Below are 27222 nucleotides of genomic sequence, written 5' to 3' on the forward strand. Positions count from 1 at the left end.
AAAACCTCTGGAAAGGCTTGGAGCAGGGCAGTGAATCCCATCCCAGGGCAGGCAGGGCGCCTCTCACTCCAAACAGCAGGGATGTCTTTTGGCACTAAGGGCTTATTTGCCCTTGATACATATAAAATACACATATAAATGTGTGTTTACACGAATTGTGTGCACATGAGTGTGTCTGTATGGGATTGTGTGTCCATCTATCTCAGGATGAGAGGACAGGAGTCTCAAGCTGTGCCACGGGAGGTTCAGGTTGGACATTAGAAGGAAGAAAAGGGTGATTAAACATCGGAATGGGCTGCCCAGGGCGGTGGTGGAGTCACCATCCGCGGGGTGTTCAAGGAGAGACTGGACGGCTGGCCAATGAGATGTTTTCCATCCCGATAGATTCTGTGATCTCTCGCTGTGTGTTCACTTCCCGTGCAATGCTGACCAGCCCCGTGCGCACCCAAGGGACTCCCCCAGCGCACAGGAACCCCGCAGTGTCCCCCCTTCTTCCTCATCATCCTCTTCCTCCTCCTCCCACCTGCCCGGGCCGGGTCTCGAACCTGCGGATCTCGGAGCTGCCGCGGAGTCCTCCCGGCCGCCAGGGGGCGGCGCTGCCCCGCCCGGCTGCCCTGGGGCCGCTCCGGCCGCCGGGCCCCGCGGGCAGTTGCCATAGCGCCGCCGCCGCCGAGCGCAGGCACCGGGACGGGACCGCCCGCTGCAGGCCCCGCAGCCGGCCGGGACGCGGCTCCTCAGGGGGAAGGTGAGGCGGCTGGGGCTCCGCTGGGGTCGGGGGGCTGCCAGGTGTGAGGGGGTGTGTGGGGCTGTGAGGCCTCGGCGGGGCTGAGAGGGTCTGGGGTGTGTGGAGACTGAGGGGAGCTGGCAGGTTTGGGGAGCGGGGAGCACTGGGGTACAGAGGGGGCTGGCAGGTTTGGGAGCGATGGGGTACAGAGGGGGCTGGCAGGTTTGGGGAGCACTGGGGTACAGAGGGGGCTGGCAGGTTTGGGAGCAATGGGGTACAGAGGGGGCTGGCAGGTTTGGGGAGCACTGGGGTACAGAGGGGCTGGCAGCTTTGGGGAGCACTGGGGTACAGAGGGAGCTGGCAGGTTTGGGGAGCAATGGGGTACAGAGGGGGCTGGCAGGTTTGGGGAGCACTGGGGTACAGAGGGGAGCTGGCAGGTTTGGGGAGCACTGGGGTACAGAGGGGGCTGGCAGGTTTGGGGAGCACTGGGGTACAGAGGGGGCTGGCAGGTTTGGGGAGCACTGGGGTACAGAGGGGGCTGGCAGGTTTGGGGAGCACTGGGGTACAGAGGGGGCTGGCAGGTTTGGGGAGCACTGGGGTACAGAGGGGAGCTGGCAGGTTTGGGGAGCACTGGGGTACAGAGGGGGCTGGCAGGTTTGGGGAGCACTGGGGTACAGAGGGGGCCGGCAGCTTTGGGGACGTGTGGGGCTTTGGGGGGAGTGTTTCAGGGTTTTGGAGAAGCTGCCAGGGTTTTGGGGTGTGGGGCAGTGAGGACGCTGCCGGGTTTGGGGGGTGTGTGAGGCTTTGAGGGTGCTGCCAGGGTTTGGGGTGTGGGGCAATGGGGGCTGCCAGGGCAGAGAAGGGTGGATGGGATAGGGGACGGGAGGCAGGTGAATGTGGGGTCCATGGAGTTGTCCCTGAGGGTTATCCAGGGGCTGTGGGGTGAGGGAATGGCTCTGGATTGGGGTGTTGGCAGGTGTAGGGGACAGAGGGCAGGAGGGGCTGCCAGGACTTGGGGGGCACAGGGGAATGGGGTGCTCGGGTTGGGACAGGTGCAGCACCTGGGTTTTGTTTTGGGGAAATGGGGTCAAGGGCCTCCCTCACAGGGTTTCCCTGATGAGGGGCAGTGGGACTCTGGTGCAGCCTCTTTTTTTGTGTTTAAAAGTGGTGATGAGTAACTCTTCCCTCTCTGAGTTCTGCTCCCAAAGGGTCTCTGGGGTTCAGTAGGTTGTTCTGCTCAAATTGCTATGAGAGCTGAGGAATTCTGGATAAGCACCAGCCTTCTGTAGAGCTCTCTGCTTAAATTATTGTCTCTTTGCATTTTAGCACGTCCAAAGTGTAATTTGGTGTTAAGGACCTAAATAATTTCCTTCTCTGCTCAAAACTGGGGGCGTGCTGCAGACTGAAAGCTGAGGAAGTCCTTCCTTTGTTGCAGAAAGCAAAAGTTGTTCAGAAAAAAAAAAAAGTCCTCGAGTGTCCTTCCGAGCAGTTTGTTCCTGTAAGCAGGTCAAGGTGTTTCCTATGGGGAAAGTATTGACTCATCCTCGGGTTTCTTAGCAGTATTTTGTTGTCTGCAGGTTAATAAATGTCAGCTCTGCAGTGAGAGCAGAGTCCTGCCTGAGTTCTCCTCAGGTAAAAAGGCTGAGGATGGACAGGCTCAGTGTTTGACGCTGTGGTAAAGAAGCAGTTACACTCCCAAAAGCACTCAGGTGTTTTCCAACACTGCAAGGACAGCTGGGCGTGCTTAGTCAAGTGTAGCATTAAAGGTAGATAGGAAGGGTTTCATTTTATGCTTCTTGGATTAAGCTGTGCCCAGGCTAATGTTTAATTGGCTGAGACAGAAGGGGTTTATTTGTGTGTTTCATTTGAGCTCACTTCCTCCTCTCTGACACACAGCGTGCTTTCTGTGGGGAGCACAGGATGTAACCTCACATGGTGGTTTGGGAGGACTGTTCCACAGCAGTGCAGGGACCTGTGGCACTTTTCTGTCCTTTCTAGCCTCGCTGTGGAGTTGGTGAAGGGCTTAGTGGATCTACAAGAAGCTCTTTTAGCTCTCTGTATCATTAGGATGGGAGATGATGGGTGCAGTTTGAGTTGGTATTTTATTGTGTTTACACTTTGGTGGGTTGTATGTCAACACTTCGAAGTGTTTATTTTAAGATAGATGATCATTGAGGCATATTCATGATTGCATAAACAAAAAGAGTTTTAATCCTTTGTTTTCCTACTCTTCCCTCATTTTTCCAGAGCTGAGGAACAGAGCAGAAAGCTGTGATGAGCTTTAAATGTTTCTTACAAATTCCAGATCCTTGGTTTTACCTATCTCCACCCACTGAATACTGAATTTCCTTAACTCTTTTGTGTCCACAATGATGGAGAGGGAGATCTTGAAGTCCTTCTCTGTAATCACAGTTGTTTTTGGTGGCACAGCTGGGTCTAATGAACCAAACCAATCACCTTTGCCTGTTGTGTTTCCCACTGGGGGCTGGGAATCCTGGAGCAGGGTTAGCCAGCTGCAGCTCTCTGTGACTGCACATCCACTCAGCTGTAGCAACCTAACTTTTAATTAGAGGCTGATGGCCTTGACAGTGGTGCTCATGGGTTAATGCTTAATTGCTCAAGTTTTTGCTGAATTGGAATAGTTTTCAAGTCATCACATAAGTATTGTGTTTAATTGTAGGGTAGAGAAAGTAGGATGGCTTCCAGTGAGGCTCAGTCTTTCTCACTGGCAGGTACCATGTGATTTGGCTCCTAAAATGAGAGCTGAATGCACTACTCTGCACTGAGAGCACAAACGAATAATATCTGTGAGTTTTTGGGAGGTTAGTGGTCACTAGTTGAGCTTATGACTGAAATCTGTCTTCTTCACATCTTCAGTTTACTGTTGTTGACTTCAGTGTGGGTTTGTGTTGTTTTGTTTGTTTGTTAAATGGTGTAATTTTCACTTCTTGTGCAACTTTGCACCACAGTTTGTTGTTAATAACATCTGAGATTGTAAACTCTTCAATTAGGCTGGAGCATGAGCTGGGCTGAGCTGCCAGTGCTGTTATTAAACCTGTAGTTTGGACTTTGAACCAGTTTTTGCCTGGAGGGGTGGGAGCAGATTTCCATGGTCTGTCTGCTGTGTGTGCCTCTCCTCTGGCTCTCCTGGGCCAGCTTGGAGGGGTCAGTGGAGCTGGGCAGGCTGTGTCTGACCCAGCACTGCAGTTTGTGTCCTCAGGTCTGGCTGGGTAAAATGCTCTCCTCACCGAGGCTGTGTTGGTGTCACTGTAGGAAAAATGGTGTTTAATTAGGGTTAGGCTACTTTCCTGTCCCTCCCAGTGGGTTTTCATAGGATATGGAATCACAGAGTGGATTGGGTTGGAAGGACCTTAAAGATCACCTAATTAAAGATCCCCTGGCTCCATCTCTTCTCTAAACCTTCTGACCAGTCCTGATCTGAAGATAAGAAATCAAAATACATTGAAGCAAGTTCTTGTGCTTGATGAAACACGCTGTGGGCAGCAGGATGGTGTGAGCTGCAGGAAAGTGTGTGCATGTGGCCCTTTTTTGGACACAGCTGTGTGTGACCTGCTGCTGAGCAGGGAGAGGGGAGCTCTGGGTACCTGGCAGAGAAGAGAAATTGGTTCTTCTCTCTAGTCCCAGCTGACCACAGACATAACCCAGCTTTACCTGGATATTGCTGGCACTGTGGATGCTGGACTCTGGATTGAGCTCTGGAAGTGGTGCAGCCACAGCCCTGCTGAGGTCTCTGATGCTGCTGTTCACTGCCTGTGCCTTGTGCTCTGCACTTCCATGGATTTACCTGGTGCAAACGTTCCCCCAGCCCTGCCCTGACTGCCCCTTGTGAAACCCCAGCCTGGCTCCTGCTCCCCAGAGTGATTCCAGTCAATGTCCCTGACAGTCCCTCTCTGTGGTTTCCCAAGCCTGTTTTCCTCCCCTTCCCAGGGACTGTCCTTACAAAAGCCAGGGGTTGGGAGTGTGAACTTCCCTGAGCTGGCATTCAGGGAGCAGGGAATGCTTTGCAGGGGTGAGCAAGTGGCATCTCTGTTCCACAGGTGGGGACAATCCAGTCGTGTCACTGCTGGGCTGATGTCAGGACAAGGACTCACCTGCATGCAAAAGTTCCTAACCCCCTGCTGGTAGGTGCCTCTAAAGTTGATTATTTAGTCTTCAAAAAACACTGCAAGGTTGAAAAATCACCCTCTTTAATAAACCCAAGAGTGGGACTGTCAGATCAGCAATTCAGATTTTGTATTAGGTTTTTCTGTCTTTCTCAGCTGGTTTCCTCAGAACTGAGGTGGCTCATTCTAACCTCTGAAAGGCCTTTTTGGCTTGTTCAATTTATGCTCCCATAAGGGACTTTCTTTAGGAAGAATTGTTGTTCTGAGATGCTGTTAATTCTTCTCAGTGTCTGTAAAATCTACAGCTTCTTCACATTAATTGCTCTTGAGGTTTTCAGTTTACTCAAAAATATTAACCAGGCTTCTTTCTCTAATGCCCTCTGGCTCCTCTGCCAAATAGTCTTGGAATAGAAATTCCCACATTTTATTTCGGTGGAGACTAAAATATTCATTAAACATCAGTTTTTTTTTAATGCTGCCACCTTTTTATTTATATTCAGAAGGTTGTGGGATGTGCTTATAAGAATATATTTAAGGAGCATATGCTTTGAATCTTTTAGTTTAGGCTGATGTTAAGTGAGATTTGAAACTCATTAAATGTAATTTAAATTTAAAATACTCTTTTTTGGGAGTAGCTTGTTGCATGGTAACCTCTGCTGCAAGAAGGATGGTTCCTTTGGGCATTATATATTCTATATATACACATGGATGACTTCAAATTGCAGTGTCACAAGTGACATCACTGAATCCACACCACTTGAACATTTATTGCTTTGGCTTTTGCCCAGATGAGTCAGGAACTGCATCCTACAGAATTCCAGACTGAAACTCATGTGATGCTACTTTTTGTTGATGTCAAAATACCTTGCTCAGAGCAAAATGACTGCTGGCACCAGAGGATGGCTGCCAGGTGTCCTTCCCCCAGAAACTTGGCTTGCTGGCATCATTCAGATGAGCAATTCCTGTGTTTGAGGTCATCCTCCACAGGGTTGCATCATGCAATAATAAATTTGGAAGTGTTGGAAGTCCATGGAAGTGTTGGTGCTTCCCAGGACTTTGCCTGGGCCATGATTACTTGGAAAACTGCCCAGCAGTGCTGTCCCTGGGCATGGAGGGTGATAAGCAGCAGCTTCATGCTCTGCTGTAGTTTGGTGTTCAAATAATTGTGGCCAGGCTGGAAGCACAACTGGTGCTGCAGCTCTGAGGCAGTGAGCAGTTCCTTCTTTGTGGGATTGCCTTTGAATTTGTTTTATATGTATCTTAAAAAGGAGCTTTTATTCATCTGCTGGAATAGATTTCTTTACAGACACTTGAATTTGATAATCTGAGGAAAAACAGGCCTCTGGGTTCCTGAACGATTTTTAAATTTACAAATTAATGTTTAAAATAAGGGAAATTTCTGTTTAGATTAACAAAATAATTTTTTTCTTACTGAATCCACGAACCTCTTCCTATATATACGCCCAGCAGTCTGGGCTAGCAGCAGAGATGGATAGAATGTCAAGCTTGATAGATTGCTGGAGCTGGTTTTTGGTAGTTAAACAATAATGGAGCCGTTGTGTGCTTGCAGGGAAACACTGAGCTCTGTGTGCAGACTTCAGCCTGGAGAAAGTTCCAATTGTTCCAGAGAAGGGCGAGTTCTAAAATGCAGCTTCTGTGGCTGGTGGCACAGCTGGCCAGATCCCTGCCTGTCCTGAGGCCCTTGCACAAGCATTGCAGGAGAGTTTGGAAACAGTTTATTTTTCAGATTCCAAGGAAAATGTAGATTTCCAAGTCCCCTTTGACTGTATAATCCAAAGAGTAGAAATTAAAGCTGGTTTTTATGTAGGGGCTGTTTCATGCTCTTGGAGCTCAGGGCCCAGGTTCCAGTCAGACAGAGGCTGATATTGCATAATCCATGCTTTATGTCTCTCAGATGGAAAGGCTGATCAGTTGTTGCAGGGGATCATGGAGTTCCCTGTCAGCTCAGTCAAACCTGATCTGTCACTGTGCATCTTCTTGTGCAGAGGGCTCAAGATTTTCTCTTATGCAGAAGAGAAACAAGAGAGAGTTGAACCATGAATTTAATAAAAATAAATCCTAAACCCTCAGTGTCCTTTTTGGCAAATACTTTTCTATTCCTGCTGTTATTTATACTATTTGATGCTTGCACCTTTGACCTGAATACAGATCACAGACAGATTTTTGCAATGGAAATACCTAAGGAATTCATTCTTCATTCTGAGTGAAGGGATTCCTGGAAAGAATTGAAATATGTTGTTCAGCTTGCTGCCAGCCTTCAGGAGCAGCTTGGAATGCCTACAAGGTGTGCAGGGAGAGTGCAGCTGGAATTCAAAGCACCTCTAAATGACTGCTTGTGTATGGCAAAATAACACACTTAGAAACAAAGCACTTGCAGCATTTCTTTTTATCTGCCTTCAGAGTCACCTTAAATCTGCAGATAACCTTATCTGATCACCCTGATACCATCTCTGAACTCTGCCAAGGGTGAAAACCTATTTTAGGGTTTAAGCTGTGTGTTTTAGAGAGAACACACAACACATTTAACACAGTTTTTCCATTTGGGTCCCTTAGAACCCTCAACATTGCATGATTTCAGTTTGTTCAGCTCTTGCTGTGGTAAAGGCCGTTTGTATCAGGTTTTCAAACAATGTGTTCAACTGCATATAATGAAGCCTTTTCATCCAACAGAATGTAGGCCAGAGCCCAGCCTGGGTCATGAAAGGCTTTACTTTGTGTGAGGGAAGTAAGATGATCATTCTTGGAATGAGGCCTCTCTCCCTCAGTGCTGCTCTGCCCAAAGCCAAACTCACTTGGTCAGACATTGTTCTGGAGGCCTGAGCTTGCTTTTATACTTCTGGATGTGGCTCTTAATAACATGAGCTGAAGCTTTCACTGCTCTGGCAGGAATAAGAGATGCAGGCTTGACATTAAATCTAATACATGGTGGTATTGCCTAAAAATTCCCCTAATGAAAGAAAATGTGAATATAAGGGTATAAACTGTTAATGTCCACTGTGTGCTTGACTGATCAGCCTTAATCCTTGATATTGCAGGAAACAGTCTAAATGTATTGACCTCAACTTCTAAGGAAAAGGGTTTTTTTACAACATGTATAAAAGATTTAAGATCTAAAATCCTTGTTTTTGTAGCCAGCAGTTTGACAGCATGCTGCCTCCATCACACCTTAAGTCCCAAGAATGTTTGTCTTTTTTGTTTTGTAGTGTTTTTTTTTAAAGGCCACATTTGTCAGTAACACTTTTAAGTTGACATGTCCCTTTAAGTAAAAACAAGCTTCCTTATTCTGCATGTTGACCATAAATTTCATTGTGAACTGGGAAAGAGTTCAAACAAACAAAAAAAAAGCCACAAAAAAGGAACAGGACTTGCATTGTCTTTTGCACTTGTGTCAAACATGAATTTGGCCTAAAAACCATCTTGTTTTGTCCTGGTTTTTTTTTATATTCTGTGCTGTAAAGCTGTTAGGATGCGCTGCAGAATTGCAAGGAGGTTGTTCGCTCACATTTCTTCCCTTAAGTGCCTCATTTCTATAAGCTCTGTAGTTCTCTGAAAGTATTTAATTCCATTATGAATACAGTACTGCTTTAAAGAAATGAAATATTGATTCCATTCCCTGATGGGGCATTATCTGTATTTTGCTTATGGAAAACTCAAGCACAGAGAACTGAAGTGGCTCAGACTCGCAGAGCTGGAAATTGAAACTAAAAAATCCTCACCCTGAATTGTCCCACATTATTTATTTCATTACTAATCTGAAAATAACTACCCAATGATATTTTTTGTACTTTGGAGTTTAATTTTTTTTTTAATAGGAATATGTGGTATCTGACTTTGTGTAATCAAAAATGGGTCAGTTTCTGCTGAACTATTGAACTGAGAAGAGTAGAGTTCAAAAGAGAAGAAAGGTCATGCTGATGTTATCAGGTCAGTGGTGGAAAAGATTGTGTCATAGGGAGCCTCTTACTGACAGCAGTCCTGTCTGGTTGTGCTGAAATGTCAGATAAGTCGTTTGTTTGGGATCTGAGGACAGAAGTGAAGATGTTTTGAGGTTTTTTTTTAAAAAGTAAGTACTCTGTGTTGTTAGAGGGCTATGTGAAAGTACAAGACTGCTTAGTATGTTCCCAACCTCCACGATAGTTGATCTGATTTTATTCTTCGTGCCCCAACACCAGGACTTTGTCTAATATAAAAATCTTGTCTGTCATTTTACAAAGCAAAAAACCTCCAGAATGGAAAGAAATGCTCCTGCCAGTTACAGAGAAGCAAAATGAAACTGACGGTGACGGTGCCTGCGTACTGCAAAGGTTGAAGAAAAAACCCCAATAGAAGGTGAATTAAAAAAACCCAACCAAAATGAAATAGATTTATTGGTTTCTAAACTCCAGTGATTTCTGGAGAACTGACTCACAATGCCTGAATGTCTGGGCTTGCCAGAAGCCTGCACTGAAATGTGACCCTGCTGGCTTGGGCCATATATGGGAAATTTTCCCTGTGTGACAAAGGTAGGGAATCCAGGAGATGCAGGTCCCTGGCTGAAGCTTTCCTTACCTGCTGTCCTCTCAGTCATCAGTGAAAATACATTTTCTGGGTTGGATCCCACTGGGGTTCCACGTTCAGCACTTTCTGTTTGATCCCATGAATTGGGTGGGTTTAGGTGAGCTCTGCCATCAAAGGATGCCCATCCTGCCTCTGCTGCTGCTGCACACAGGTGATTAAAAGGCTTGACAAAGAACTTAAATGTTCTACCATAACTGATGTATAGAGATGTGGCAATAAAGGAGAATTACCTTTTTTGGATCATGGCTTTAGTTCCTAGAGACAAATGTTTACTTGAATGGTTTGTGAGCCCCTGTGTGAGCTCTTGCACAATTTCCTCAGGATGTACCCCCTCAACTCAGCAACCAAACCATGGGACCAGATGGCTGTTGGGTTTGTTCATGTTTCTGTTTGAATAAAGGCCAGATTTCAGGCTGCTTTGTTTTGGATTTCTCAGTCCTTAATGTTCCTGCAGAGATTGAGGCTTGAGGGAGAGAGACACAGCAGTCGAACAAAGTTGGTGGTGAAGGAACCCGTGTAGAAATTTCCAGCTCTAGAAACAAACACTGCAGATGGTTGGAAATGGACTTTTCCAAAACATCTGTCCCATTAATTCTGTAGAGAGTTCATGCTTGTCCTGCTGGCACACACTGGGTGCTAAGGCTTGAACTTTCCCTCAGTTTTCAAGCTCTTCTCCAGGCCTGCATGTAAGCAATTCTGAATTTCAAATGCTTCCGTGCTAAATGGAGATTGGCACAAGAATAATATTTATAGAAATGCTTTAAGTGTGCAACTTCAAAGTCCTTCTCAAAGTTCCACCTGTATTAACTTCCTTCAGATGAGAGTGGGGTATTTTCCCTTGACCACAGATAGGTGACTAACCCATAAACAAACTCACTTTTTTATCACACTATCTTTAGTTATCTCAAGAACAAAACCAGTCCTCAGGTTTGTATTCAACATCCTGGACCTTTTTTTAACTGCTGACTAATTTCTAACTATTTCTGCAGCCTGGGAGGGCAGAGCTTCCCACACCATGTCAGATGTGACGTGTGAGCTGGTCTGTGTACGTGTGTGCTGAAGGAGAAGATCTGCAGCTGCATTTTATTCTATTTCAGCACCTAGTTTGGATTTGAATTCAGACTAATTTGGAATAGGCATAGCTATGAAATGAGTCTGCAGTGTTTGTACTTGTTACAATGTGCCTCAGTTATATACATCCAGATCTGTTTCAGTCTAGCCAAATAAAAATTATCTTTTTTCAGGCTCCAGTTAAATAGGTTAGAGGTTGCCTGCCAGTCTGCACAGAGCTGTGGTGCATCCAGTCCTTCTGCACGTACACTTTTCCACTTGTATAAATTCCATGGGGTTTAGGTACATTTTCTACCAGCAGCTCCTGGAATAAGGTGGGGAGAAGAGTAGGTTTGGCATGTGAGGAATTTTGAGACTATATTTTGATTTTAGAAGTTTACTGGTTAAAAATAAACCCGTAGCTTGGCGTGACAAGTAATTTCCAGGATTTCCAACTGGTGTTGTAATTTATCAGCAAACACTCTCAATTCTGGGTACCTGAGACACAGTGATAGCCCAGAGTCTGTGGAGTTTTAGGGCCAATTGTAATCCCAGTTTCAGGGAAATTTAATGTGATTCTGGCTAGTCTTGTCCAATCCTGAGTTTGAGGAGCTGTCTCTGGATGATGCACCTCTCTCTTATCCTTTCAACTGCCCCCATATGCTTGTGCTGCATTCCAAAGCTGAACTGTTGTTGAATATGTAATTTATGTAGTTGTCATAATGAAACAAGATGTGTGACTGTAACCATAGGGATTCCAGTGGAAATAGCTTGATCTCTTTTTACCTGAAGTAGGGAACTTGAGATGTGATGGAAATACAAATTAATATCCTTTCTCCTCCCCTTTTTTCCTCCAGCTCCCTGAATTCCCCCATTTAGGAGAAGGGTATAATTAAACCATCTGACAGTGGTTACCTTCTCCCATGGTGAAATCACCTTCCAGCAGAGGGGATTCCAAGCTGTTCCCTGGTTAAACTGTGGATCTGCTCCTGTTTGTTTGCAATACCCAACCACTGAAGTCACTGAGACCACAGCAGTGTTTTACAGCACAGCAGAAACTTATTTTCAGCAAGGTTCTATTCTGGGCATTGTAAAATTTGCTGAGAGAGGGAGGTATTTGTAGTGTGGAGAGGAGGAGGAGGACTCCCTGAAAAGCTCCTGCTGTGCCTTTGGAGCCTCTTTCTGACTTCCAGGTGGGCACAGATCCAGGAAACCTCCCCCAGCTGTTGCCACGTGGCTGTCATGGAAGAGTGGTTGAGGTGGGTTTTGAGATGAAATCTGGATAGGATGGACCCTTCCTGGAGTAGGGCTGGTTAGGGAAGCTGCACAGTTATTTAAAAGTTCAGGTTTTCATTGAGAATTTATTGCTGTCTATTGGAATTACAGTTTTAGCAGTGACCCAGGCTGAATCCAAGGAAACCTGTGAGGAAGGGAATGAATGGAGAGAAAAATCCAGCATGGAGCTTTTTTTCCATAATGTAAAGGACTGGTTGAGCTGGGAGGGGATAGTCTAGGATTCCTGGACTTCTCCTTGCTGAGGTTTTGGTGGAGAGATTCCACTTTCAGTGATACTTTTGGGTGTGAGGCTAAGGATAGAGACACATCCAGCCATGTAGGATGCTGGGAATGGTAACAAAACAGTACTCTGGAATCTTGCTTCTCCAGAGTCTCCTTTCTTCTCCTCCTGACTTGGTTCATGCTATAATTACAACTAACTTAATTCAGCCTTGCTGTTGAATATCAAACCAGTGTGAAAGAGCACAGCAGCTTTTTGAATTGTTTTTCAGCATAAGAGGAGAGTGGAAGGGAGATAAGCCCGAGGTCACAGAATGTCCCTTGGGAACAGGTATGGGACTAAGGAATTGAGATAGACTGGGTAAGAAAAATAATTTTCTAAAATCACATTATTTCATTAATCACTTTGTTTTGGTTTCTGTTAACTTGCTGGGAGAATGTTACTGACTTGCAAAAGAAAAAGGCAGTTGACTTTCCATCTTGGCAGATGTCTCGAGACCTAATTACAATTAATAGCAAAAAGAGCTTTTTATCTAAATATTTTTCAATATATAAAATGCAACTTCTGGTCAAAATAAACAGTTTATATTAAAATAATACTCACCCCAGGTATCCAGTTCCTTACAAAACAGGATTGCCAAGCTTCTCATGTTAAAATGGGGAAAATTTGGTGTTACTTGTGCTACAGAGGAGAGGGAAAGTGGGCAAGAATTGTATTTGCAATTCCAGGTGCAAAGCTGGGAGTCAAGTGAGAAGGTGTCTGTTTTGGAATTAGCTTTCTGAGCAATGCTCTATAAATCCCACAGCTTTCTGAAACCGTTTTCTCCATTTCAAATGGGAATTGCAGCTCTCTAGTTTCAAAGAGGTGCTTGAAGCTGAGATCCTTCATGCTTGTAACAGTGCTGGTGGGATTTCAGGTGGAGATCTGTCTGTAAACCTCCTGAACAGCATCAAGTGTTACTGGCAGTACTGATAAGCACTGCTGCAGCTGCAAAATGCTCTTGGAATACCTACTGGATTTTTTTCATGTATATAAGAGCTCATAATTTTCCTCTCAGCTAAGCCAATTTTCCAAGGGCTTACCTGGCAAATGGTCTGCTCAATGTAAACCAGGTTATAGCAGCATAAAAGGGGCTTTGTCTGCACGATGGTTTCCTCTGTACCACGCAAGTGGGAAGTGATTTTTGGTGCTACTCTGGGCTCAGCAGCAGTTGAAGGCGCTGGCGTTTCAGCAGAGCTGTGTGTGGCTGTGCTGAACGCCTGTGGCCCCATTCCAGCTTTTTTTTCCTGCTCTGCCTTGCACCCTGCCCCAGCAGGCTGCCCTGTTTACTCTCTGCTCTGTGGTAAATGGATGTCACTTCCTTCATTAAAATGCTGGTGCGTGGCCAGGTTCCCTTCCTCTGGGCTCGCACGCTCGGAGCAGCAGCGCTGCCGAATCCAGCTGTGTGCCACACTCCGGGATCTGCTCCTGCCTGGACTGCTGGGATCTGCTCAGCCTGCCGAGGTTCCCGAGCACACACACAGAGGAGGCTTTTGGAGGCATCTCCAGGGTGGAGAAGCACAGGTGCAGCTGTGTTGAAGAGGAGCTGAAGATGGATTATTGCTGCTGGGCACAAGCTGCGCTTCCAGCCAGGGACTGCGCGTGTCCCATGGGGAAGGTGTAGGCAGCGTTTGGAATGGGGTGCCAGTGCCAGCCTGCTCTGGCCAGCCTCTGGACATGAGGATGTGGGTACTGTTCAAGGGCATCCCCTGATGTGCCTGGCAGTACAGGCACTCCTGGATGCACAGGATCACAACCAAAGGGACACAGAAGTCCTGGACACCCTGTTCTGAGCACTTGGTGCGGACTGACCTGAGCTCTCTGCTGTCAGTAGCTGACCAGGGCCTCACCTGAAGAGTTTTAAACTGCATCAAAGTTGCTGATCAGACTGGTGAGCAATTAAATGTTTGTCTTTGTTGCATATTGAGATGATTAGAGACGGGAAACATCTCCAGGCTTTTGAAAGGCACAGAACAAAATGGAAAAGTGTTTCCTCCTTCCATAACACAATTTCTTGTGTCTCTCCCACCTGAACACTCCTGTTTCTAGCTGTGATCCAGTGCTGGTATTTATTTACTCATTTTTTCAAGGTCTGCATGCTGTCACCTTGGGCAGGTGAATTAGTACCTTTAGTCATAAACATATTTTTTACCTATCCCTACATAAAAATCTGACAGTTTCAGTCCAGTTATTTTATACAGTAAATTAGATGTACATTCCTCATGACAGATTTGTGTCCCATCTCTTCCTTTTCTCCTGCTCTGTACTGGCTGAGACACCATGTCTGCAAATGTCATGCTCAGACTGGCAACCTGCTTCCTTCCCTTGTCCCTTCTGCAGGTGGCTCATTTGCTGACTTTTCCAGCTGTCCCAACATATGGCTGCTCCCATTTATCATAATTCAGGTCTGTGCCTGGGACAAAGGCTGATAAAAATAATACTTTGTGCATAAGTGGCATTTGAGCAGATTATTCTGTAGCTCTGTTATCAAGCAAGTACTGTTTTTTTTGACCTTACTGTGAATTCATTTTGGAAGTGGTAGGTCATTAGTGAAACTAATTTTAGCAAGGCATTTCTTATCAGTGCAGGTTTGTTGAAATAAAAAAAAAAGTAGTAAATTATAACAATGAGCAATTGTGCAACACTATTAATGGGGCACCAATGTGGTTAACTCATTGAATACTTCAACCATTTCAAACAGCTTTCATCAAAATGAGATCTGCTTCATTTTACAGGGGTTACAGCATGGATAAATAACAAAAATAGAAATTTTAAAAGAGACCTATCAATACATGAGTATTTTAAAGCCACAACGTCTCTTTCTGGCCTCCTGAACAATTTCCTTTATCTTCAAGCTTCTAGAAGTGGCGGAACTAATGATGTTGTGATCAGCATTATTCCAGGGTTGGTGTGTTGTGTTGAAAGTTGTCTTACTGGTGTTGTGGAGGACACACAATCTGTTGTTGTAGAGCATGTGTAGCTGCTCACTGCAGGTCCTGAAGGCCCTAAGAAGGTTCTGAAGGGGGAAGGAAAGGAGGGTGTCTCTCGATGGATGAGGGGCAGAGAGGAGCTGGGTGGTTCAGGGAGGTGGAAAAGCAGCTCACTGTGGTGAGCAGAGGAGGTGTGAGGGCAGCTGTTGGGGCTGATGAGCAAAGAGCACTGCAGGGAAGCCAGCCCTGGCAGAGCTGTTCTCTTGCATCTCCCTCCCTTTTTGGCACCCAGCTCCATCTGCAGTAGCCTCAAGGGTCATCAGCCCTGCTGTTCCAGTGGTTAAAGGCCTCTCAGGAGCAGAACTACTTGCTGCTGTGGTTTCTTCTCGTGTGGGAGTAGAATCAGCTGCTTCTGGGAGCTCAGTTCCTTTTGATCCCTTGATTCAAGTGTCTCCTTGGTGCTGCTGCATTCCAGCTGCTGAATTCCTGAGCAGTCATGAAAAGCAGCCAGACCCAGTCCTCAAGAGCTTTATTATACAGAGCTGGAAGCTCATTGATTCTGAGATGTTCCTTTGCTTGCTCTAGTCCCTTGTTGTTTGTACTCTTAGGAAAATAAAGGCAGATTTTATATTCAAACATAAACCACAGTTTCCTTCTGCAGCCACAGCCTATCCTTTGATGAAATCCAGGCAGCATGTGTAATAAATCCTGTGTGGAGGCTGTGATCCCTGATACTCCAGCTAGCAAGGTTATGGCAGTGATATTGCATATGGAGTGAGAACCTGAGTTCAAACACTTTTTTAAATGAAGATGGTAAGTCTAAGAATCCAAGCCTGCATTTTGAATCCTCTCTTCAACTATGTATGGGAGGAAAACTTTGACATCACTGGTATTTCCTTCAGAATTAAATTAATACAGAACTCGTGGTGTTGTGTAGAACGTGTTAATGAACTGGTGATGAAATGAATTTCACTCTCCTGTTTAAATCCAGTCAAGAGAGTCATGGCATGCACAGCTTCATACTGGAAAATATAAATAATCAAATCAATGAAAGCAGTCCAGCAGAGCATGGTGGAGTGCTGGCACCACTTTGTCCATGGGAAGCACCTCCCTGCCATTTATTTGATTTCTTCTGGCTTTCCTTAAAGCAACTGAACAAAGAGGATGAAACAGCCCCTTCCCAGGGTGCTGATTGCCATGTGGGTGGATGTGTTTGCAGGTCTGGGGTAGACTGTTTGATCTTGTGTCTCCACCCTTGATGAAACTCCCTCTCCCTTTGCCCTGGCAGATGCTCCAAGCACACCATGCACTTAGGATTTAGGGCAGGTGCTTTTTGGCTGCCAGCAGTCACTGTTGGGTGCCTGCCATGGAGCTTCCAGTTTGCCAAACCCAACTCAGCTGCGTGGCTCAAGCAGTTGTTTCTGTGGCTCCATGAGGCAGTACAGGCACCTTGTCCAAGGATAATGCTGCTATCAGTAGTGCCTGTAATGTCAGCTGTGCCAGTAAGTCCACATCTTTTATTCAAGATGTTCCTGAAATCCATGCTGTCATTAAGTTTTCCAAGCTGTCACACTGTTATTAGCCAAGTTACTGTAAGTATTTTCCCAACCCTGGAGCACAACACATAAGTAGCTTTTTCTGCTGGGTGTTCTTTTGTCTGGGCATTAATTTGTCACTTTGGTGTAGCTGTGAAGCTCTCTGGGTGCAGAACAGCAGCTCCTTTGCAGGGAATTGACAGGATTTAGACAGGGCAGGACTCTCTGGTTCTGACCCTCAGACTGCCACATCTGTAACATCCATCCAATCCATCCATCCAATCCATCCATCCATCCATCATCCATCCATCCATCCATCCATCCATCCATCCATCCATCCATCCATCCATCCATCCATCCATCCATCATTCATCCATCTCCTGGGGAAATGAGCAATTCCTGGACTGTACTGACCACGTACCTCCAGATGGGTAAGAGAATAAATAAGAAAATAATTTTGCTGTACATACATTGTAGAGTTATCAAGGAAATTGTCATCCTGAAATTCCACTGAGGCATTCTGCTTGTAACTTGGAGTCCTCTGTCAGTGGCAGTGCTCATTTCCTTGGCTCTAAAGCTGATCCTGTCCAGAACAATGGAAAATCCCTCTTGAAGCAGCTGCTGAATCTTACCTGTATTTCTTGCTGCTGTCTTAGTGCAGCTGTAGGCAGCTGCAGAGGTGTTTTACATGTGTGCTCGTTTTTATACCTTTGGAAAAATATTATGGATCAGAGGACAGTCCTGGTTGTTGTTTGTTTATGGGAATTTCCCTTCTATGCTTTTGTAGTTGAGCAGGATTAAGGTTCTTCTAAAGCAACATCTGAGCTTTTTGTTGGCCTTTTAATTCCTGGCAATCACAGAGCTAAAACCCCAGCTGAATGCTGAACTCTGTTTTATTTTATCCCAGTTTGTGCACTGCCTTGTGTTTTTCTTCCCAATGTTTGACATGTTGCAATGTTCCAGAGTGAATTAGTAGGCTGTCTTTTTTTAGGAAAATGAAGTTTTTGGGGGCAGGCTGTAGCATTTGTGTACTCTGTTATCGTGGGTGGCCTTCAGCTTGCAGGGGTCCTTGAAACAGGAAGGGAGCTGAACTCTGGATGCAGTTTTCCACTGCTGTGGAGGCTGTGAATGCTTGTTGGACTGTGCAGCTTTCATGTTGTTTAGATTTGTGATTCCTAGGAACAAATTAAACCTCCAAAGAATGTGATTTCAAGTAGAAATTTTGTATTTGTGCAAAAGAAAGGCTCTGTTAACCTCTGAGTGGGACAGAGAGCTTGGAAATTAACATGCAGAGAGAAAAAGGGTAATTGTTTCTTTTATCTGTGCCATATAAAATTCGTGTTTGATTGCAGGGCAAAGCTAATAGAGATGGATGATAGATTATTTCTGTTTGTGCAGTGATTTCCTCCATGTATTTATTGGGATCTCATTGCCAGCCTAAGTGCAATCTGCACTGTTTATTGAGATGTGGGTGCCAGCCCAAGTGTCATTTCCACTGCAGCAATGAGCACATCAGCTCCAGCACGAATCCATGGTGTGAATGTGTAGATTTGCATTTAAACTCTGCAATGTGCTGAGCCTGCAGGGAGGGCTCCTGGCTGAGCTCACACTGTGGGCTTTGAAAGGCATCCCCAGGACAGCAGGAACTCTGACAGTCAAATTCAGCCAGGTTCTGAAAGGCTCAAAGATGCCGCTAAAGCAGCAGATACTGGAACAGCACCAGAGTGCAAAAGCTTCCCAATTCAAGTACATCAGCCCCAAAGTTTCAGCACAGCTTAAAAAAGAACATATTACACCAAATAACCTTTAGGATTCCCTTCCTAGCCCCGTTCCCTTGGGAATCTGGAGTTTCACAGTGGCAATACTTACTGAGTAAAGAGCAATGAATTGGCTGTGTAGCTGAGAGATGTTTTATTTCCAGAAGTTTATAAAAATCAAGCAGTTGCTGAACGCTATCAGTGAGGGAGCTGATTTTTAAGACATAAAAGAAACAGTTCAGGAGCTCCCATGTGAGCAGAAGTGCAGAGGAGGCAATTTGTATTCAGTTTACCCGTACGTGATGACACATGGTGTGTGCTCCAGAAACTGAATGCCCAGATGAATTCAGATTTCTTTGTAAACTCCCAAAAGCAAGTTTATAGCAGTGTGTTTTTGGAGTATTGCAGCAGAGGTGGTCTAAGAAGACTTTGGAACTGAGTATTTTGCACTGGACTGCGTTAGGATTTTTGGTAAGTGTGTGTGTGTGTATATGTGTGTATACATATAAAATTTAACTTGAAAAAATACACATTTTGATTTTGCGTCTCAGCTGCAGTTGTTTTCCCAAGCAAGTTACCAAAGCCAGTATTTGATTTTCTTACATTACTGACATTGACCTGCTGTGTGATGTTAGCCTTGTAATGCTGTAAATTCAGTCTAGAACTGCAGTGTGTGAAATCAGTGGCTGGGCTGTCCTTGCTTTTATTTTATCTTTCTGGATTTGTAGCTGTAAATCTGTAGAGGGATATAGGATAAAGCTGAGGAATAGCCATCTATGATCCTGCTGCTGATTTTATTTAACTGTTCTGTGCCATACAATTTGAGGTTTTATGTTCTTTTCCTGATGCATTATTACATCCTGATAAGTATTACAGCTTATGTGAAATAGAAACAGCCTGTTACAGCAAACTCAGAATCTGATATAGCCAAGTGGAACATAAATGTTATCTTATTTTCACTGTAGTCTCTTAACTCTATGAAGCTCCAGTAATAAAGTTCTTTTGATCTTTATTTGTCCCTTTTCACCAAGCTGCATCGTGCTGGACCCCACAGGTGTGGGGTTTGTGTGCACTTGTCAGAGGAAGGATCAAAGCTGACAAACGTGCTGTTGAAAATGACCCATGGGTGGGCACTGACCTGCATTTCCTGCTGTGTTGTCACCTCAGCTGCCAGCCTGTGTCCCTGCCAGCTCTGACAGGTGTTTTCCCTGGCAGGTACTATGTGGGCGAGCTGCTGTAACTGGTTCTGTGTGGATGGCTCCCCTGAGGAGATGCAGCCGCCGGCGGCAGCCCGAGCCCAGGCCTATTCCAACCCTGGCTACAGCTCCTTCCCCTCTCCCACTGCTTCTGAGCAGAGCTGCAAAGCCTGTGGGATGCACTTCGACAGCTCCTCCAGCAAGGTGAGTCCTGAGCCTGCCCTGCCAGGCCAGCTGCCTTCATTTAGTTACAGACACACATTTTAGACACATATCCTCAGATCTGGACATTCCCTATGGGAGAAGACAGCTCACCTTGGTTCTGGGTCTTCAGTCATTCTGTCACAATTAACAGGCATCATTAATGGGACTGGAAATCCTTCAGCAGACTTCCTCAATGAGAAAGCCAAACTGCTGACAATCACTTAGAGAAGCATTAACATGAGCATAAGTTATTAAATTTCTTATTTAAAAGCACTAATGTCCTTTAAAAATAAATATTGTGGCAAGAAGTTTAATAATGTTTGTGCTTTCAGTACAGGAAGATCTTCCTGCCTGTTTTCCAAACTATTGTTGCTCAAACTAAAAGCCAGTGAAGTTTTTTGAGGGTGTGTGTAGAACTGCTGAGCAAAAATAGCCCCAGACCAAACCCAGATCAATTTTATTTTACTTGTAAACTTGATTTGTGGGTATATAAATGCCAAAATAATTGGTACCACAAGACTTAATTTGACAGCAAACCCTGCCTGGGGCATTATTTGGACATGGTGGGTCCTTTAATGCTGCTTGAAAATGTTCCAGTGAGGAAAATTGTTCTGTGTCCACACTCTGTGGCTTAAGAAGTGTCTGATCTATAGTTACTGAACTTAAGTATGTGAGAATTTAAAAATAATGGTGAATTCTGACCACAGCCCTTTTAGATTATATGGGAAAGTTCATAAATTGGTTTTCCTTGCACTTTTTATTTATGCACGAGCACACACATCTGAGGAATGGTGGGTCTTGGCAGAGCTGCTGCTTTCTACTCCCAGGGCAACAGGGATGGTGATGCATTTTTGCACTGAGAAGTGCAGTTGCTTCAGGAATCAAACTCTGGTGATAAATTGTGGGGTGTGTGAGTGCTGAGACTTCTGGTGCTGGGTCAGCTGCAGTGGGGCCCTCCCTGCTCGTGACTCTGTAATGTTGTCTTTGACATTGTCCTCATTAAGTCACATGTCCTCACAAATACTTGTGGAGAGAATTACCCTGGACCCAGCACTTGCTATTGGACATGGTTGCAAACAATGGATGGAGATAATTCTGAAATGAAACCGTTTCAGGCAGTTGTGAGCTCAACAGCAGAAGCACAGCCCTGTTTTCCCCAGTATCTATCTCCTAAATACCTGTTCTGTATGAGCTGCCCTTAGAGCAGTGTCTTGCACAGAGCCATCAATGGCTCCAGCTGAGCTCTCTGGCTCAGAGAGGAGAGGGAATGCTCTGGTGCACAAATTGTAGAGGATCTGCTGAAGCTGTTGAAAACAATCCTGCCCTCAGCAGCTTCCCCCTTTTCCTGTGGGATCTGGTGTCTGTAGCTGTGCTCGTGTCCAGCTGCTCCTGCTCCAGGCTGTCAGGGAAACTGAAGTTTATATTCTGTATTCAAATGGGGGCTCCCAAACCTCCTCCCACCTTCCTGCTGCCCCAGCTCCTGAGCAGTGATCTCTGGGGGTGACTGGAGCCCCGTGGGAATGCTGGAACAGCTGCAGGTGGGAATGCTGGAACAGCTGCAGGAGGGGCTGCCAGAGCTCTCCCATCAGGTCTGTGAGGGAGTGAAAACATCCCTTAGAACACACTGGTGTGTTTGTGAGCCATGGGAATTCCTCAGTGCTGTTGCTCTGGAGGGAGCAGGGTAAGAAATCTCACTGTGCTGCAAGGACAGCATGGAAAACTGCGTTCTCTCATGGGAGGGGCAGCACCTTTGAACTCCAGTGTCCAGTTAATGTTTATTCTGAAATACAGGGGATAAAAATTAATTCTTTCTGCTATCCTTGGTGACCATAAGGATAGCCTAGATTGCTTTAAAAAAGCCCAAACCCAACAAACCAACAAAAACTCCCCACATAAAGCATTTCAGGGCTGTCTGACCATGCTGACTGTGCTGTCAGTGAGCAGCAGTCAGATGTGGCCTGACCTTTTAGGAAAGTTTTAATGTACAACAACATTTGAAACTAATCCTTCTGAAGAACACAGTGCCTTGAATTAATGCCCTTTCAGTCAGAGTTCAGTGAAGCTGTAAGAGCTGCATGATGCTGAGATGTAGCCAAAATGTCCACGTTTAAACACTTGGTGCTCAGATACAGGCTGGGGAGGTTGTTCTTTCCCTCTGAAGATAAATCCTAGTGCTGAGCTGCTAAGTCAGAGACATGCCTGGCTTTATTTTCACTTCCCAAATGTATTTTTTGATAACTGAGGCAGGATTACTGTTAATTGCAAGGACATGTTTGATAGAAGAGCCCTTGTGCTGTGTTTGCTTTGTGGCACCTCAAGATGGGAGTGCTCAAGTAGGGGTTTTCTGGCTGGTGGAAGGTCCTTGGCAATACAGGGGCTCCCTTTGGAGCCAGTTTGGCAACCTGCAGGTCATGGAGAGGCTTCCCTTGCCAGACAAAAGTGGGGCTGCTTCAGGGTTTTGGGTTGTTTTGTGCATTTTTGTGTTGTTGGGTGTTGGGGTTTTTAAATCTCAATTAATCTGATTTCTCCCATGTCAGAGATGGGGGATTCAGAGGACAAGTGTTACCAACAGGGTGATTTCCACTTCTCTGCCTTTGTGGATTTGTTTTGTTTCCCTGCTCTAGGCATGCAAAGCTATCAGTTCCTGTCTCTGCCTTAAAAATTTCCTGAAGAACAGGATTGCTCCTGCAATCACAGGGTCGCAAAAAGTCAATTACATATTAATTTTTTTATGGTGATGAAGTTAAGGAAAACTCCTCCAAACTGGACGTTCTGTGGAAATTGCCCTTCCTGCCTTGCTTTGTGATTAGTGAAAGTTGCTTTTCCTTGGCAGGCCCCCAAACAGCAGTTTTGAGATAAGTTTCAAGAGTTTCTCTCTGTGGTAGAAATGTTAATGTCTTAAAATGCTTGAGCAGGAAATTGGGATTCTTTCCAGTAAGTGTCACTGTGAGTGTAGTACAGGCTTTACATGAGAGGCCTGGAGGTGTTAACTGGGGAGCAGGGAGGGTTTCAGGCTGAAAAGGGGATCAGAAAGAGCTTTTGTAAGCAAGTGGTGTATTTACACCCTGTAAAACATCTGCTTTCTTTCAGCTGGGATGTTCTTCATTCACTAGAGCAGTTCATAAACCAGTTTTTTGTCTTTGAGTTTGTATTTATTACTTCTCCAACTCCACCTGTGTGTTTTTTCTTGCACAGCTCTGAAGGATCAGGATGTCAGGATTTCACAGAGGTGCTTGGCTTCTCTGAGGCTGTGAGTTGTCATTTTCAACCAGCACTGAAACCACTTCTTTCTTCCCTCATGACTTTTTAAAAGGCACGGAATGTGGCTGTTCTGCTGCTATTCCTATTGGGCAATGTAGAATTTGCCTTTCCAAAGGGTTGAACAGTCAATTTTCTGCAGAAGTCAACATGGACTGTGAGTGCTTGGAACTTCTGAAAATCAGGCCCTGAGTGACAAGATCAGAGCCAGTATCAAATAGAAACATTTAACAACAGAATTCAGTCTGTAAAGTTTTTAACTGTCTGGGGCATAATATTTCCAAAACTTCCAACACTTTCTGTCTAGCACTAACTGGTATGAAGTGTGCATATTGTTTTCAAAATAAGCTATTTTTGTATAAATAAATGTCAGATTCTTTGATGTCTGTGAGATCTGGCTGTTCCCTGTCCCTCTTATGGTGATACCAAGATTAATTCTGTGATTGCAGCAAATTGGAGGGAAAAAAAAAGGAGGGAGGAATGTCATTCATAGCAGGTATTTATGAAAGAGAAATGTTTTTAACTAGTTCCTTCAGTGCTGGAGCTTCTTAATGCACAGAGCAATGTGCACAACTAGCTGGAATTCACTCACAAGTCTGCTGCCTCCATCTCCTGATTTCCTCTGGCTTAAACTGCATGAGCAGGTGCAGAAAATTCCTGTCGTGTGAGGGAATCTTGTCAGGATATCACATTTCATTCTGGGTAAATGGAGTTGGAATGGAACTGAGAAACCTGGTGATTGCTCAGGGATCAATCCTTTTCCTCCTCTAGGAACAGGGGTGACCACTTGGCACTTTTTCGTGGATTGGAGGGTTTTGGGTGTGCTTTAAGAGCAGCGGCTGGGCCGGGAGGGGAGCGCTGCCTGCAGCGCCGTGTGCTGCTGGCACAGGGCACGGGCTGGCTCTGACTCCTTCCCCTCTCTTTCCCAGCACATCTGCTTGGACTGTAAGAAGAACTTCTGCACGTCCTGCTCAAACCAGCCCGAGGATGGGCCCCTCCTCTGCCACCTCTGCCAGCGCTTCCGAGCCACGGCTTTTCAGCGGGAGGAGCTGATCAAGATGAAGGTGAAGGATCTGCGAGATTACTTGGCCCTCCGAGAGATTTCCACAGAGTTCTGTCGTGAAAAAGAGGACCTGGTATTCCTGATCCTTGGCCAGCAGCCTGCAATTACCCAGGAAGATCAGATAAGAACAAACACATTTAATACCAGTGAACAGCAAGGCTTTGTGAGTCACCCCCCAACCAACCTGGCCTCTCCTACCTCACACGATGAGTCCTCAGTGTCTGCAGATCCCATCTCAAGTTCAGAAGCTCAGGAACACCAACAGGTACAATCTCTGGCCAGAACCATCTTTTGCAAACTCATTCATCTCCATTTTTGCATTAACTACTAGGATGTTGCATGTGGTTTTGCTGTATAAAGCTGTGACTTGCTGTCAGTAACTTTGATGTGCTGTTCATTATGGAATTTAATTTGGTGGGCAGTGCTGAGTATCTCGAGCATTCACTCTCAGAACATCATCACTGCTCTGGGATGTGTTTTCTCTGGTGCTCTGGTCCACACTTCCATTGCCACAAGATGCTCCTGTGATTGCTTCCTTTGGTGCTTGCTGATGGCTTCTGGCACATGTTTGTAGGTGTAATTAAGTAGTTGATACTGTTCTTTAATTCCTGTGCCCGATAACAAGGACAGCCTAAAGCAGTTTCGGATCTGGAACTGATCAGAGGTGATGGGGGATGAGTGAGGTTTGTGGTGTCTCCTGCACTCAGATCAATAGAAGACAAACCCTGAGTCTGTTGCCAAGTCTTGGTTTATGATGAACCTGCAGTTCTGATGAACCTCGGCAGGGGCATTTGAGTTTAATTATTTTTTATTGACCTAGCTTTGTTTGTCTTTCTGCTCTCTGCTAAGGAAAGTTTACTCAGTGTTTGACATCTGCTCGTTGTCCTGTTACAAAGTTAATGGGTGTATTCAGTTCCCTGTGGGCCAGAGCTGTGAAAATGTGTGTACCTTCTGCTTCCTCAGCAGATTTATCTAGTTCAAAAGAAGAGCTTTCCTGGGAGAATGTTTTTCACAAATCATTAAAAGGCATTTTCATTCCCTGGTTTTCTGGATATTGCCATTCCAGTTTTTACCAGCTCTGCTGTCTTCCCTCACTGCCCACGATACATTTCAGCTTCTTGTCTTGACTTGCATGACATGGTGCTGCAGTTCAGGCTCTTTGATCCTGATTGTTTTTCTTGGGCTCTGTAAATATTAACAAGTCCCCAGTTGGATAAGTGGGATGGTAACGTTACAGTCTCTTTGTCAGAGGGAACAGTGGCTGCTGGGGGTGAGTCAGCTGAAATTACACTGCTCATTTGATCAAGTTCAAAGCAACTGCCCAGCTTTTCTCCTCCAGCTCTGTTGCTGCTGCTCCCTCACTCGGTGTCTCCTGTTTGCCCACTCCAGACCCCACCTGAGGAGGTGTTTGCCTGGTTACTGTGAAGCTCTGAGCTGTTAGAGGAGGGTTCTGCAGAGCCTTGCACTGAGAGCTCTGCCTTCACACCACAGCACCCTGTGACCCCCAGGGAAGGACTGCACATACACACTTAAAACTTGGTGTATACATTTGGTCTCCTCCTGATCCAGCCTGGAGTTCTGTACTGGGGCTTTAAAGGCTTTTAAAGGCTCAGCTTCAGCGAGTGTTACTTTGTGGGAGTGCTGCACAGGGAAAACCCTCTGTGAGTGTGCCTGGCTTGTGCCTTGTCCTGCCTGTGTCCTTCCAGAGGTCAGGGACTGCAGTGACACTCTCCTGGAGTTGATTTCCCTCCAGAAACCCACAGCTGGTGAAAGCTTCATTTCCTCTTCCAGGCCAATGGTCATGTGCCTCCGAGCCCAGCCTGTGGAACAGCAGCTGAGAATGCAGCAGAAGAAGCAGCAGCAGAGGATGAGATACAGGTTTGTGTGTCCTGGAACTGGATGGCAGGGAATATCAGGTTTGGATATATACCAGGGCTGGATTTGCTACCAGACATGAACAGTAACTGAGACTGACCTAACCAAATCAACCCCTTCTGTAGCATCATCTTGTCCTCCACATACAGAAAGAACTGGTGTCACCTGGACACCATGGCAGAAATTATTAAGTTCTATCTCAAGATTTGTGTTTCTGGTAGATGAATTCAGAGTAGCCACTTCTCTGTACATCCAAACCTGAACTCCTGCTTACACACATGCTGGAAGCTGATTGATATCATAGTTCAAGGTGTTGAGGGCAGGAATGATTCCCTCTTTGCTCCCTCCCAGTCGAGTGACTCCGAGGATAACCTGGTGCTGGGCAGGAAGGCCTCCCTGTCTGACCTGACGAGCGTCGGGGACATCAACGCGCTCTCCGTGCGGCAGCTGAAGGAAATCCTCGCCCGCAACTTCGTCAACTACAAAGGCTGCTGTGAGAAGTGGGAGCTGCTGGAGAGGGTCACTCGCCTCTACAGAGAGAAGGACCTTCAACATCTAGGTGAGAGACTTGGCAAATGTGGGCCTGTTTTCCAGGTGTAGCCTTTTATGGACAGCTGTACAAGGAAATAGAACTTACCTGACATTTCTGGTGCAGCAGAGTAAGGAGGGAGTGTTTTGTCCAGAGTGAAAGGAGCTGAGCTCTGCTCACCACTCCTTGTTGTTGTTTGAGGAGAGAGTTCTGGGAGCCCTGCAGCAGCAGCACAAGGGCTGTGCATCCTTCACCCTTGGTGTTGTGCATGCCCCCAACAGATCCCTGGGCACTGCCTCACCCTCACAGCAGCTGGTGGGTGGCTGGACATGACTGGATATGCCGAGCTCTCATCTCCTGGCCTGTGGTACCTGGCAAAGCCAGCAAGGAAATGCCCTGCCCAGGCAGGAAACTGCCACCAAAGAGCAGCTGGGAGATTCAGGGCATGTGCTCAGAGCAGTGACTCCCAGGGCTGCCCAGCTTTGGGTAGCTGGGGTTTCACTCTCTTACCACCAGAATGTTCCTGGGCCTGCACAGGTGGCTGTGAGGAGACACAGGTGTGTAGAGAATACATCTGGCTTGATTTTTCAGGTGCCAGTTTGCACTTTGAGGGAATTCCTTAAAAAATACACATATTTGTAAATTACTTACATGAGAAACTTTTAACACTTTGATTTCATACATTTGTTTCTCAGTGCTGTCCAAAGCAGTGTTGTTTTCTTAAACACGTCTCTCTAGGCTTTGTCTTCTATGGATGATCCAAGATTTAAGACAGCAATTTTGGGGTTGCATTCTCTCATTATCTTGTGCTTTTGATGCAATATATCCTTTTCTGTCACTCACT

At 45.7% G+C, this 27222-nt stretch overlaps 1 protein-coding gene across 7 annotated transcripts in view; it reads left to right on the forward strand.

Annotated features, from left to right (window-relative positions):
- The first annotated feature begins 638 nt into the window (after window positions 1-638).
- The window catches only part of RFFL (ring finger and FYVE like domain containing E3 ubiquitin protein ligase), a 30017-nt gene continuing 3433 nt past the window's right edge, over window positions 639-27222 (forward strand). Inside the window, exons 1-9 of one of the 7 annotated variants that reach the window (XM_053995179.1) lie at window positions 685-745; window positions 2051-2222; window positions 4783-4866; window positions 9084-9198; window positions 15623-15774; window positions 19469-19653; window positions 23841-24239; window positions 25766-25852; window positions 26201-26408. In XM_053995179.1, the coding sequence (XP_053851154.1) occupies window positions 19474-19653; window positions 23841-24239; window positions 25766-25852; window positions 26201-26408 (874 nt within the window). In that variant the 5' untranslated portion in view covers window positions 685-745; window positions 2051-2222; window positions 4783-4866; ... (1 more) ...; window positions 15623-15774; window positions 19469-19473. Of the gene's footprint in view, window positions 746-2050; window positions 2223-4782; window positions 4867-9083; window positions 9199-13480; window positions 13923-15622; window positions 15775-19468; window positions 19654-23840; window positions 24240-25765; window positions 25853-26200; window positions 26409-27222 lie in introns of those variants that run through there. The other 6 variants (XM_053995176.1, XM_053995180.1, XM_053995177.1 and 3 more) reach the window with 6 other exon arrangements.

The sequence above is a fragment of the Vidua macroura genome, chromosome 20 (genome assembly GCF_024509145.1).
Source record: "Vidua macroura isolate BioBank_ID:100142 chromosome 20, ASM2450914v1, whole genome shotgun sequence".
NCBI classification, from domain to species: Eukaryota; Metazoa; Chordata; class Aves; order Passeriformes; family Viduidae; genus Vidua; species Vidua macroura.